The sequence below is a fragment of the Quercus robur genome, chromosome 5 (assembly GCF_932294415.1).
Source record: "Quercus robur chromosome 5, dhQueRobu3.1, whole genome shotgun sequence".
NCBI classification, from domain to species: domain Eukaryota; kingdom Viridiplantae; phylum Streptophyta; class Magnoliopsida; order Fagales; family Fagaceae; genus Quercus; species Quercus robur.
This window is the reverse complement of record NC_065538.1, coordinates 17,154,001-17,168,273: the sequence shown is the minus strand read 5'-3', so window position 1 is coordinate 17,168,273 and position 14,273 is coordinate 17,154,001. Positions and strand designations below refer to the sequence as shown.

Here is a 14,273-nt window from a genome sequence, read left to right as displayed (position 1 = left end):
TGAAAATATGATGCATGAGGAATAGTCCAGGCGAGGATCAAATTCAGAATAATATAATTGCTGATTTAAGATCGACAAAAATATCCAATTAGTGGAAAATACATGTAAGCTCAGCAAAACCTCCAATAAAAATAGTTGCCTGAAGTCAAGATATAGCTTCAGCCATTGTTCCAAGGAAAATCTCCTAGGTGGTTCATCGTTAATATCAAAACCTGTAAACGAATTGTGCTTTCACAAAACCTTCCATTTGTATTAATAATTACTATAATCTAAAAACACGTGAGCGTCGTACAGAATTATGAAATAAATGTTATTTTACACACAGACTTGGATCTACTTGATATTATATAGAATCACATAATAACATAAAAAATTCTTAGACCATTACATCCATTTCAATAATACTAATGATAGTAACGATGGGCATGAAACTAACCATCATATTAATATATCAAATTACTTTCAACGGATACCATGTTCTTCAAATTGCCACTAAAATAAAAAAATATAGAACTGTCATACAATTCTCCAAATGTGTTATAGCAACCACGAACTGAAAATCGTCCCCCCCTTGGGTACAATACCCAATGGGAATCATCAAGAGTCAGATGGTGTAGAAGGTGGAACAGGACGTCTATAGTGAGCTAAGTCCGCTCGCATAGCTCCAACCTCGGCAAGAAGACCATGTAGAAGCTGACCATGGGCTGCCTGAGTCGTCATAATGGTCTCCATCATAGCATGAAGAGAGGGAGGAAGAGGGCATGTATGCGCTGCATCAACAGTGTCAACATCTATCTCATCATCACCATCCTCGGCAACAACAAATGTGGGATCCCCATGCATGTCCTCATCTTGAACATCTCCAGTAGTAGACCGTACTCGTGGTCTGTTGGATGGACCAACACTGAGGTCGACAACCTTCTTTTGGGCAGTTCGCTGTTTCAGAAATTTGGCTCCTATAGGGGCTTGGATGTGAACCAACTCGTGGGAAGGAAAGTTCTTTAATCCTAAATATTTGAGGACCCTATGGATGAGAACTGGGAAAAACAAAGCATGCCTCTTATACTTGCTCCTACGCACCTTGACAATGGTTTCGATGAAAAGGGAAGGAAAACAAATGGAACTATTGGTGACAAGGGCGTAAAGCAAGATACACCTGTCTACAGGGATTGTATGGATATGAGAGATAGGGAAAATGTTGTGACAAGCTATCCTAAAGAAGATATAATTAAGCTCAGTCATCTCACTTGAGCTAATACTTCGGCCAGAATCCCGATTGTTTGATCGTCCACAAAGAACATCCATAACATCATCAATACGAGGAGACATAGAGTTTGGATAAGTAGGTGTACAAATTATAGGTACATCAAGGGCTTTAGATACGTGCTCCCTAGTTATTGTAAACGGTACACCACGTATGGACGATGCCACCTTGTGACCACCAAGATCCTCATGCACCGATAGATTCGAATAGAATTCTCTAATCAAGTCAGCTGGAGGGGGTTGTATGTTTGTACATAGGGACAGCCAATGCCTAGACTGTAGATTCTCACGAACAAAAGGATGCAGTTCCTGTAAATTGATTTGCCTTTCTCCCCAAATACGCCTACGCTTAATCAAGGTTTCAAAGGTTTGCTCATTTTCTGGCGTGAGGAACCTTAATTGATCAAACACCACTTCAGGTTTGGATGCAGCTTTGCATTTTCCCCTCTTAGTCCTCTTCGGACCCATAACTAATCGATGGTCAGTAGTGCAAACACGATCAGCTCACACAAAAACAGAACCAAAATGAAGTTTGAAGCAGAGAACAAAAATTGAAGAGTAACCAGCTACCATGTGTAGAAAATCATGCACACAATATACTGTCTAGAGTAGTTTACAACAACACAATGAAAACCAAATATTCTTATTCACGGGTTGTTTAGTTGGTGCAATAATTGTAATGCAATTTGGTCCGAGTCAATAATTTGAAGTTAGAGACCTAGAGTATATAACAGAAGTCTTATCATATAGGAAACATACAAGTGGATTTAGGAACTGACATATATCATACCATCGTAGCTACATGTAGTAAGTTTCACCAGCTTCTACAAAAAACAGAAAATAAATTGCACGATGTACAGTTCAGACATACAACCAGCATATATCTATACCACACACATATGGAGCCACTGGCAAGTTCATTTTGTGGAAGGAAGACAACCTATGACATAGGCAACCTTACTAACAACAATGCATTTGACTAGGCAAACACCCAATTTCATCACAATCTTCATAGACATAGACATAGAAGTGTGAAGCATCAAAATGCAAAATTTGAGAATAATGCACCAACAATGTGTAATTTCAAAGACAGCAACCGTTAAAAGAGTCTTACTATGTAAAATCCTCGACGAATTTGCGCGGGAAATTGTGGGTTCTAGCCGGATGAAGCGAGAGCAATCGAAGATGTAATTTCGGACAGCTGCAAGTTCTGCAGAACTGGGGAAGAGTTAATAAAAATGGGTAATAGATTGTAATGTCCATATAACTCGATTTTCTGGAAATCGAGTTACATGCAATCAAATTTTCAGCACAAGGGCTTGCACATAAACCGACTGTCCGTAAATCGAGTTATGTGTAGCACAAATAACAAGAATCCAGTTAATGGTGGAACGGCTTTCCCATAACTCGATGTTGCAGACAACGAGTTAATTTCAAATAACTCGATTATACATAACTCGAGTTATTTTTCTGGGCCCCCAGATATTTGGACTGGTCCAGATGCAGTCCAAGACGAATCGAAGTTTAAAGGTAGGCCTGCCACAATACTCGATTCTACTTGAATTGAGTTCTGTGTAGTGGACACTCACAAGAATTCAAATTCCTCGAGATTTGGAAAATCGAGTTACGTTGTACACATGCACCCACCCAGCCCATATATTTGGACTGGTCCAAATGCAGTCCAAGAGGAATCCAACTGTATATGGCTACCTCGCACAAAACCGAACTCCGGTAAAATCGAGTTATTTGCAGTAGAATATCTCAAGAATGCAATTTCTGTGTGTAATGGCTTGCATATAAATGGATACATCATAAAGCGAGTTATTTGCAGAGTTACTCAATTTTGTAGAACTTGAGTTATTTTCACTGGTCTCCCTTAATCTTCCTGTTAGGTGTAATCATTTCTCAACATTAATTGACAATAACAAGTAGTCTTCTAAGTTGTTCCAAAAATCATGCGGAGCCTTTTTATTTAATATTTTTTATTTACTTCTTTTTTAGTGGTATGATTCTCAATAAAATGTAAGTTTCACAGTTTTCATGAAAATTTCTTTTTCATGAAAATTTCTTGAGAAAATGGATTTAGAAATAATCCAGACTCATGATTCCTTATGACAATGATAGAATTACTTGCATTTCTACCGTGTGGATGACCCACTTTCATAAGCAGTTAATGGCAGCAGTTATGATAGGAGTCTGATAGATGTTGTTTGCAGGTTTGTTTAGTTCAAAGATGATGTTTTTCTATAAATTTTGGTGTTTTGAATGCTTCCGTGTATCCTAAATCTCTCTCCTTTTGGTGTTTTAATGTTTTTGTACATGCAGGGAGCTTGGCATTGGAATAGTTCCATACAGTCCTCTTGTTCGTGGTTTTTTAGCTGGCAAAGGAGCCGTGGAAAATTTGGCTGCAAATAGCGTATTGGTACATATTTCACCAGTATTTTGTGTTATTCATTTGTATATTAGCAAAGATTTTTCAGGAAACAATGATATTTTTCTTTGAGCAACGATTCATCAAGTTTTTTTTTTTTTTTTGAGAAAGAAGCTGACTTATTTTATTAACTTGAAACAATTACATCCAAATCTAAAATCGAAACAATATGTATACAACATCTTCCATCCATACTTGAAAATCTGATATGCGTAATGCATTTTTCGCCAGACTATGAGCAACCCTATTGTCGTTTCTCTTAACATGAGAATACAACAATCGTTCAAAACTATTAGCAACCCTTTTCACATCATCTACCAGTAGACCTATTGGAGATAGGCTACACTCTGTTGACTTCAAAGCTTTAATCTGACCGAGAGAATCTCCTTCGAGAGTAGCTCTTTGAAAACCCAACTCACGCGCAAATGTCACTGCCTTCAGAGCAGCCAGCGCCTCAACCTCATCAGGCTTGTAAGCTTGATGAATTTTTTCTGAACAAGAAGCCATCACAACTCCATTATTATCCCGAATTACCACTATTGCCGCCACTTGAAATTGATTTCCCTTGGAATATTTTTTCAAGGCATTAATTGGATTAACTCCAATTGTACATGCTAGCTGGCTGGTAGACTCCAAATTGGGTGTAACAATCCTTGCCAATAATAACTCTTCATTATTATTTATATTTGCCAAAAACGTATCCTCCTGTAATACCTCCACCGAAATAGAAGGTGTATTAATTGAGTTGGACTTATTGCTAATTGGCGTGGACTTTGGCAGCACTAAATCCTCAATAATTGCAGACACTGAAGCCCAATCCAGCTGCGTGGCTGAGGGCAACATTAATGAGGGCGTTACTCCAGGAGTTGTAACTAAAGTAACGTTGCTGTGCACCACGTCAGCACGACCTTCCTCCATCGATCTTACTGCGCTGCTCCCTACGTTCTCAGTCTCCGCCGTCTTCCTCCCTGTTGGGCAATACTGATTTCGCTCATAATACCCAATTATCAGTGATTTCGTCCATATTAGTCGACGTTGAATGAGTAGTAGGCTCCTCACAAAAAGAAAAGTGTTTCCCCAACCCCATAACAAAAACACCCCACTAGCTCCATGGATACTCTTGATATCCCTAGACAGACAAAAGGACAATCCCAAAACAAAACACTCCTTCACGTAGAAGGGACAAGCTACTTCTACTGTTGAAGACAAGGAGGAAAATCCCCCTTTTCTTAGCAACAGAGAGACAAGGAGGAGAATCCCCTCCATAGTCCCCTCATTGAATAAAACAGTACATATTTTAGTCCTTGCAGTTTACAAGAAGTTCCAACTTCATCTATAACATTTGAAAAATTGCTACCAAGTGAAATTTTGAAAATTTAGCTATCAAGCTTTTCAATTTGCCACATTATATTGATTGACACAATTGATGGATTAACTTCTCACTTATTTTTTAAACATCTAAATTTGCAAACATAAAAAATAATGACTAAAAATTATTGCACATGGTGTTATTGTATTAAAGTGTTACAATTCTGCGTACAAAACATACAACAATGTCATCTGAAAAGAACAAAATCCTATGGCAATAACAATGTTGACCCCCCTAAAATAAAATCCAAGAGTCGCCATTCAATGTAATATAATTGAATGACATGCAAAAAAGGCCAAAATCCAAACAAAAGCGCAGAAAAAAATACAGCATCACATTCATTTTAAAATACATATGAAAGTTCATCATAGTAATTAAAAATTTCCCAAGAGTGAAACTCTAAACATCACAAAAGTACCCAATCAATAAAGTTGCAAACTCCCTATGAACAAAATAGGGATGAATAGTAAAGTTGCAAAGTAAACACACTCTAAACATCACATAATATTATCATCACTTTGCATCCACCCTACCCACTTAGTCTTGGCACTTGAAAATGTGGACGTTTAACACAACACCGTCCCTCATAATCAGCTCAAATACGCAAACATCTCCTACTTGCAAACTATTTTCCCTCACAAACGCAGACCAACCAGCTGATACGACACATGATGAACCCCCACTTCGTTCATAAATGTATAGCTTCACAGGCCATAATCGGTCCACAATCTGGAGCTTGACAGGGAGTATACTTGCTTTGGTGTAGTCCTTGGTAAACCCGTCTCTTGGTAAGTAGTTGATAATGTGTTGGGGTAAACTCTGTACAAGGAACAATAATAGATATTTAACAAATATATTCCAGCAACAAGTATCTAATTGATCTACATCTTTTCACCTAAAAACACAAATAAGAAAAAATCATTACCAACAAAATGTCCAGCCACAAGTATCTAGTGTGACAATCTTTCTAATTGATCTATGAAAAATGATAGTTAATGGGAGTTGCATTTCTAAATTACAAAAGTATTCCATTTTAGTGAAGCTAAAAGCTTACCGCACGATCCTTGCCATTAACGTAGGATGGACGCATGGTAACAGTGAAAAGGGGATTTTCTGATTTAAAAGCATTGGCTATAACAAGATTTTTAGCTACACCACCGTCTTTCTTAGGATGGGCTGATCCTGAAAGAAGTTGAAAATACGAAGTCATGCACATAAAATTAATAGAGCAGAAGCTAAACAAATCAACCAGTTGCTTACAAAAGTGTAACATTCAAACCTGAACCCTCTCCCCTATAAAAGTGTTTGATGATTTCAACAGAGCTGTCATCACTCTCATCATCTTCGATCCTATGAACTTGGAGTTCGTCGTCTAAAGTATAGTCTATTTCTGTTGCAGTGGCATCAAATATGAGTACATGAAACTGTGAATTTCCTTCATATTTGAAAACCAGCAAGTGCCCCACGACTACACCATGAGAGCTTGCAAATTCGGACCAACCATTTTGAAACCAAACCCCCCCAGCATGTTGTGTCAACTTGACTTTCCATTTTCTACCATTTGGAATAGTGAGAAAGGCCATATCTGACAGGTCCACTCCAAATTTCTGCACGAACTTATCTGGAATCCGCTGTAAAAAGAATCTCCATAACATAAATGCAGGCTAGGGAAATAAACACATGCAATCAATCCTTATACACAATGCTAGAAAATAAAAGTTTGAATGATGGCAGAATACTTCTTAGTTACAGCCCCCCACCCCCACACAAAAAAGAAAAGAAAATCAAACAAAATAAAATGTAATCCTGCAACATTGACGTTATATTTAATAGCTATAACAGTAACAAATCTTATGAATTTTGAAACCAAATTATACAACCTAATCTTATAACCAAAATAACCATCAACAGCTGTCAACATTTTACATTTCTCTGTTGTTGTTGAAATGTAAAAAATTTTGGGGAAATGTTGTACATTTGACAGGTCCACTCCGAATGTTGTACATGAAACTGTGAATTTCCTTCATATTTTTCCTCAATCTCTACCATGCGCTTATCCCTGTTTCATTTTTTGTTCATATAAAAGTGTACGATGCAAAAGTACTCTGTTATGTGACTGTGTTCTTCTTAAAGTGTAACCTACGTATTGCAAAATGAAAGTTTTTCTGACTACATGTAACAAATGTACATTTTTTCAACAATCACAAATAAAGAAGACGAAGTGTTCGAAGTGTATATTAGCATATGATTTTCAGAGGAATCTAGTTTATAAATTTGAGCATACTTACAAGCTTTCCTTCCTGAACAGCATTCGGCAGAATAATCTTGAAAAAGTGTGGGGACCGATCAGCAGGACCATCGTCGTTGTCTCTCCGCCATTGAGAAGCCATTGTTCTGGTTCTCCAAACTTTCGCTGAGAAGAAGTTGAACAGTTGCTGCTTCGTACGTTTGAGCACTAAATAGTGGGTTGGTCATACACATAACCCGATTATTAAGAAATCGAGTTATGTGTACTGGGACTAAAAGGAGTCCATGCTGTGCGCAGTGTATCTCAGAGGAATCCATGTTGTGTGTGGTGGTTTGGAAGTCCATTTGAAGTAACTCGATATCCTGAACATCAGGTTAAAGCAGAATTACTCGATACTCAAGAAATCGAGTTACATGGGAATAACTTGCTTATAAAGAATTCGAGTTAAGTTACATGGGAATAACTCGGTAACAATGGTCTTCAACGTATCTCGATGCTATAGATATCGAGTTCCTTTCAAACTTAACTCGGTAACAACTAAATCGAGTTAAGTTGACTGGGCTTCCTGACCCAGCCCAGATAATTGGACTGGTCCAGAGGCAGTCCAAGAGGAATCTACGTGTAGACAATGGTCTTCAACGTATCTCGATGCTACAGATATCGAGTTTCTTTCAACATAACTCGGTAACAACTAAATCGAGTTAAGTTGACTGGGCTTCCTGACCCAGCCCAGATAATTGGACTGGTCCAGAGGCAGTCCAAGAGGGAATCTAAGTGTAATGGTCTTCAACTTATCTCGATGCTACAGATATCGAGTTTCTTTCAACATAACTCGGTAACAACTAAATCGAGTTAAGTTGACTGGGCTTCCTGACCCAGCCCAGATAATTGGACTGGTCCAGAGGCAGTCCAAGAGGAATCTAAGTGTAGAAAATGGTCTTCAACGTATCTCGATTCTATAGATATCGAGTTCCTCTCAACATAACTCGGTAACAACTAAATCGAGTTAAGTTGACTGGGCTTCCTGACCCAGCCCAGATAATTGGACTGGTCCAGAGGCAGTCCAAGAGGAATCTAAGTGTCTTCAACGTATCTCGATTCTATAGATATCGAGTTCCTCTCAACTTAACTCGGTAACAACTAAATCGAGTTAAGTTGACTGGGCTTCCTGACCCAACCCAGATAATTGGACTGGTCCAGAGGCAGTCCAAGAGGGAATCTAAGTGTAATGGTCTTCAACGTATCTCGATGCTACAGATATCGAGTTTCTTTCAACATAACTCGGTAACAACTAAATCGAGTTAAGTTGACTGGGCTTCCTGACCTAGCCCAGATAATTGGACTGGTCCAGAGGCAGTCCAAGAGGAATCTAAGTGTAGACAATGGTCTTCAACGTATCTCGATTCTATAGATATCGAGTTTCTCTCAACATAACTCGGTAACAACTAAATCGAGTTAAGTTGACTGGGCTTCCTGACCTAGCCCAGATAATTGGACTGGTCCAGAGGCAGTCCAAGAGGAATCTAAGTGTCTTCAACGTATCTCGATTCTATAGATATCGAGTTCCTCTCAACTTAACTCGGTAACAACTAAATCGAGTTAAGTTGACTGGGCTTCTTGACCCAGCCCAGATAATTGGACTGGTCCAGAGGCAGTCCAAGAGGAATCTAAGTGTAGAGAATGGTCTTCAACGTATCTCGATGCTAAAGATATCGAGTTTTTTTCAACATAACTCGGTAATAACTTAATCGAGTTAAGTTGATTGGCTTCCTGACCCAGCCTAGATATTTGGACTGGTCCAGAGGCAGTCCAAGAGGAATCTAAGTGTGCACAATGGTCTTCAATGTATCTCGAAGCTACAGATAGGGAGTTCTTCTCAACATAACTCAGTTATAAGGAAATCGAGTTACCTTGACTGGGCTCAATCACCCAGTCCAGCTATTTGGACTGGTCCAGATACAATCCAAGAGGAATCTAGCTGTGTAGAGTGCTCTCCAACGTAACTCGGTACCCTATAAATCGAGTTATGTTGGACGTAACTCGGATATAGAGAAATCGAGTAACCCAGATACTTGACAATTGAGAATGGATACAGTCGAAGGGGATTGAAAATGGACTGCAACGTAACTCGTTACCTGGAAAATCGAGTTTCATTTAGTATAACCTTTCTACTTGTAGTTTTGCTTGCGACTTGCACTGTTCACACCCATTCAGTATCGTGCTTATTCATAGTAAAAGTGGACCTGCTGACAACCATGCTGTGAACAACAAGTCATCCATACAAATCATAACCAACCACATCCATCAGTAACATTCCCCCATTTGCATTACGCGAATAAAAAAATCATCCATATATACAAGCTTATTTGTAAGTAAAGAGCCTCTATGCATTTAAATCAGTTGATGTACAAAAATAAAAAGTTCCATTTTTGCATTTTAAACATTCTTCACAATTGTAAGTTGAAACTTGGACAGCATCCGCCAACAATGGTTTTAGGCAAACATGGAGTCATAGCATTTGAGTGACACCTTCTTTTTGTTCTTTTCAGAAGTTGCCTCCTTTCTGAGGAGTAGCTAACACAGAAATTAGTATACAACCCATGGTAATCAATAAATTGAATTGACAAATATAGAAGAGCATTCAAGCTTGCCTGCTTAAATGAGGAGCATCTACAGTTACACCTTGGCAACAATTACAAATCTGCATGAAAACATATACAGTTAGGGAAATAGAGACCTCATGAATACTAGAATATGTACACCACAAACAATAAGATTGAAAGAATACTACAAATTACTGCCCACATCTTAATTATAACTCATATAATGTAATATCTAAACATGTAAAGAAGAATAACTTATGATACCCCCTTGTTACTATGATTTGTAATTGTTACCTGCTACATAGCACCATGGCTTGTTGAAGCCACATTTCGAGTTGGACATGTACGACGGTTATGACCCTCTTGGCGACACAACCCACACTTCAACTTTGGTCCATTCTCAATCCACAATGAGGTTGGCAACTCCCTATCCTCGTCATCCATCTCATTGCGAATTCTCGTGGACTTGGGCCGACCTTTTTCACGGATCAACCGCTGGTTTGGCATCACGGTTCTCCTTTCTGCTGGCTCCGACCATTCTAACCTATCTTTTAGTGGTTGGAATATAGGCTCATAGCTGTGATACCGTTCTTCAAGGCGGTAGAAATGATCCATATACTCAGTGGCATCATGGTTGTGTTTGGCACAAACTGCTATCAAGTGGGAACAAGGGATCTTGTTTGCTTCCCATTTGCCGCACGTGCATGTCATGTCTATGAGGGAAAGCCTATGGGTGTGATCTCCCCCGCCAGTGTTCAACAGTGAAGACTATGTCTCCACTGTATATAACCGTTGTTGCGCACTCATCCTTCTAACAATATGGAGCTTCGCCTTCTCTTGATTTTCCTCGAACTTGTCATAGGCATATTTGCACCACACTTGCCCCTCTTCCAACTTCTCTAGGGTTTTGTTTTGACGTTCGTCAAAGTATGAGTTCACCTTGTAAAATGTAAACTTCACCATTGCAGTTATGGGCAAGCTACGTGCGCCCTTAAGTACCCCATTGAAGCACTCTGACAGGTTGGTTGTCATTGCCCCATATCGGTGCCCATGGTCATGTACAAGTGTCCACTTTTCTTGATTTACCTCCTTAAGATAGTCGTACGCAGCCGGGTTGACATTCTTGATGCAATCCATGGTGTTCTCAAACTTCCTAACTTGATTCGCAGTTGCTGCGTTCCATACCAAGTTCTTCAACGGCACACTATTGAAGTTAGTGTTAACATTGCTTACTAAATGGCGGAGGCAATACCGGTGATGGGTTAAGGGCGGTTGCAAGTAGCCCCTAGTGGTGTCATCGAAGCATGATTGTATCCCACAATGCCTGTCGGATATTATACACAAATTGGTGCGGTCTGTAACATAGGTCAACAGGCATGCCAAGAACCATCCCCATGTCTCCGTGCTCTCACTTTCGACAACGGCAAATGCGAGTGGATAAACCTCGTTGTTACCATCTGTTGCCATTGCTATCAACAGCTTTCCTTTGTACTTGCCATAAAGGTGCGTTGCATCTATGATTATCACCGGCCTGCAATGCCTAAACCCTCTAATACACGGACCGAAAGCCCAAAACGCGGAGTTGAATATACAAGTCCCCGGGACATTGGGGTCACACTTTAGTGTGGTCACAGTATCCGGATCTGTATTAGACAATGCAGCTAGAAATCGTGGCAATTCTGCGTACGACTCGTCAAAATCCCCGTAAATACGTGCAACTGCCTTCTGTTTGGCTTCCCAAACCTTGTACATAGTTACATCATGCCCATGCCTTGCATGCAACATACTACGCAAGTCCCTTACCTTTCGGGTTAGGTCTTCCCGTACATACTTCTCAAGTGCAATGGAGATGAACTTTGAATCCATCATCCGCCCATCAGTTGGTAGCTGGAGGGATGAGCAACTATGGGGACCCTTACATGTACTGATAACCCACATCCCGTGCTTCTTGCTGCAATTGGCCCGAATTGACCACAGACATGCCTCATTCTTACACCGCACTACCAGCCTATTGGTGTCAGACTTGATGACCTTGTATTGCTTATTATGCTCCACAGAGTAGAGGGTCAACACATATTGAACAGAGGCTTTATTCTTGAATAGCATCCCCCTTGCTGGGTGGTCATCTTTATGCCAACTTGTAAGATGTCCTGTACCCAATGCAGGTGATGGGTCATTAATATTGTCCCATGTGTTTGATGTGAACCATTCTGGGATAGGAACTGTTGTAAGGCAATCCTCCTCGTTATTTTCGATCAGTGGTACATCTAAGACCTCCGCGTCGTCCACTGGTCCATCAGTATCAATGAACTCTTCATACACATCTTGGCTGGCATCAATATCAATTCCCCCGTCCATATCAGCTTGGACATGCTCATATGTGTGAGTAGACCCTCCCACATCATGTGTATTGGTGGCACCTACCACTTCGGTGTTGTCCAAATGATCAACCGCACTACATGGTTGATTATTGTAAGGGAAAGGCGTGGCATAGGCAAAGGGAGGATGCACGTCAACCGACAATGAGTGTGGCTCTTCCACCCCACTGGCATGCTGTGAACTTGCACTACCATGGAACCCAACAGCCTCAACAGTTACATACAAGTCGGACGCTATGAACTGGGGGGTCCGCTTAATCACTGCCCACATCATGTCCACGTCAGCATCGCAACCCAACGGATTTGAGTTGTAGACAACCTGAGTACTCACAAGTATCTGGGGGGCACGGTACACAATGGATATCTTATGTGACTCCTTGTCCAACCGTAGAGCTTCCATTATCTTCCGGTGCATTTTTCTCAAGTGTGTTCCCCATTTCAACTCAATGAACTTCTGCTTCACTGACTCGCCTTTATAGGACAGCCCATGCAAGTCATGGAAATACTGTTCCCCATCATAGTAAACGTAGAAGCAGTGACGACCCATGCCAGACCTGGATAAGGACAATTAATTGTGGTTATCATGCAGAAGATAGGGGGTTATGTTAATGCAACAGTAATTAATCTTTTACAGATGCACTATGATGCTATCCTAATTATAGGTGTACACACTTGATTCGTTTGGACACAAACATTGGCCTTTTAGGGGAGACGTGCCACAACAAAGAATTAGGGTGTTTGTAATATCGCTTGGTAAGGATGCAATATGGAGTAGGAAAATGCAAACATGGTCAGCAAAACTTGTTCACCTCGCAGGCTTTCTTTTTCAGAACCCACACAGCAAAGACTTTCAGAACTGAAAGAGCCATACAATTTAAACCTCAGTATACATTACACATCATTGTTAATATGTATGAATGAATGCATATGTCATCATATGAATTCACCGTACAATGTTTGTTTATATATATGTTTATTTAGAATGATTATATTCATATTTCCCAAAAGAATTCTCAAAAATAATTATTATATACATTACTATATAAAACTCGACATATTTAGGAACAATATGTATACAATGTCACTATCACACACACACACACACATATAAGATTATTCTCACATAAGTCATAAGAGCACACAATAATTAATCGTTTCTTGGACAATTTTTTCCAGGATTTTCAATGCACTAACATTTTTTGCAATTCCTAACAAAAATGTTTCAAAAAATTGGTGCCCTAAGCACATACATTATATGTAAACATACCTATACATGTGTGTGTGTATATATATATATATATACATGTGATCATATATGGGTAGGTAGCTTTGTTTATATTTACATATATTTGCATATACATAAATACATACATGTATATATATATATATATGTGTGTGTGTGTGTGTGAGTGTATGTGTGTGTATATATATATACATATATTTGGGAATGCCACATATACATCTTATGATATGGGTAAGTACGTTTGTCTATATATACATATATCTATACATACATACATTTATGTATATATATACACACACATAATGTCAGAATAAGACAGTTGTAGAAAGCAATCCAAATTATAAGTAGTTATGTAAGTCAATCCATTTATAAGTAGTTATGTAAGTGAATATATACCTGTCAGGGAAGATGTGCCAGAACAAAGAAGAAGGGGACCACAGCAACAGCACGCCTGGTGAGGATGCAATAATGACAAGGAAAATGGCAGAAGAGTTAGCAAACTTTGTTCACCTCATAGGCTTTCTTTTTCAGAGACCAGACAGTGAAGGTTTTCAACACAAATAGAGCCAGACACGTGCATGGATTCTGAAATGTGGGGAGGGGGACAACATGACTCGATATTAAGGAAATCGATTTTATATAAAACTCGATACCACATAAATCGAGTTACTGTTGACAAGACGTATTGAGTTGACGGCATTTCAGAAACTCGGTTAATTAGAAGTCGAGTTACATGTA

General features: G+C 39.4%; 2 protein-coding genes across 2 annotated transcripts; both read right to left on the bottom strand.

Annotated features, from left to right (window-relative positions):
- Window positions 1-5,600: 5,600 nt before the first annotated feature.
- LOC126727906 (B3 domain-containing protein At4g01580-like) lies at window positions 5,601-7,453 on the bottom strand. The gene is made up of 4 exons (XM_050433803.1): window positions 7,352-7,453; window positions 6,343-6,694; window positions 6,118-6,245; window positions 5,601-5,882 (listed from the first exon to the last, which is right to left on the bottom strand). The coding sequence occupies exons 1-4, from the start codon at window positions 7,451-7,453 to the stop codon at window positions 5,601-5,603; spliced, it is 864 nt and encodes a 287-aa protein (XP_050289760.1).
- Window positions 7,454-10,682: 3,229 nt separating this feature from the next.
- LOC126727904 (uncharacterized) lies at window positions 10,683-12,839 on the bottom strand. The gene has a single exon (XM_050433802.1). The coding sequence runs from the start codon at window positions 12,837-12,839 to the stop codon at window positions 10,683-10,685; it is 2,157 nt and encodes a 718-aa protein (XP_050289759.1).
- Between the last annotated feature and the right edge of the window lie 1,434 nt (window positions 12,840-14,273).

Bases quoted from the DNA above. Each gene is read 5' to 3' on its own strand.
- LOC126727904 (XM_050433802.1), bottom strand. From the start codon at position 12,839: ATGGGTCGTCACTGCTTCTACGTTTACTATGATGGGGAACAGTATTTC.
- LOC126727906 (XM_050433803.1), bottom strand. From the start codon at position 7,453: ATGGCTTCTCAATGGCGGAGAGACAACGACGATGGTCCTGCTGATCGG. The intron at 6,695-7,351 runs GTAAGTATGCTC...TTCTTTTTACAG, and splicing joins CTGTTCAGGAAGGAAAGCTT to CGGATTCCAGATAAGTTCGT. The intron at 5,883-6,117 runs GTAAGCTTTTAG...TTCCTTGTACAG, and splicing joins TTAATGGCAAGGATCGTGCG to AGTTTACCCCAACACATTAT.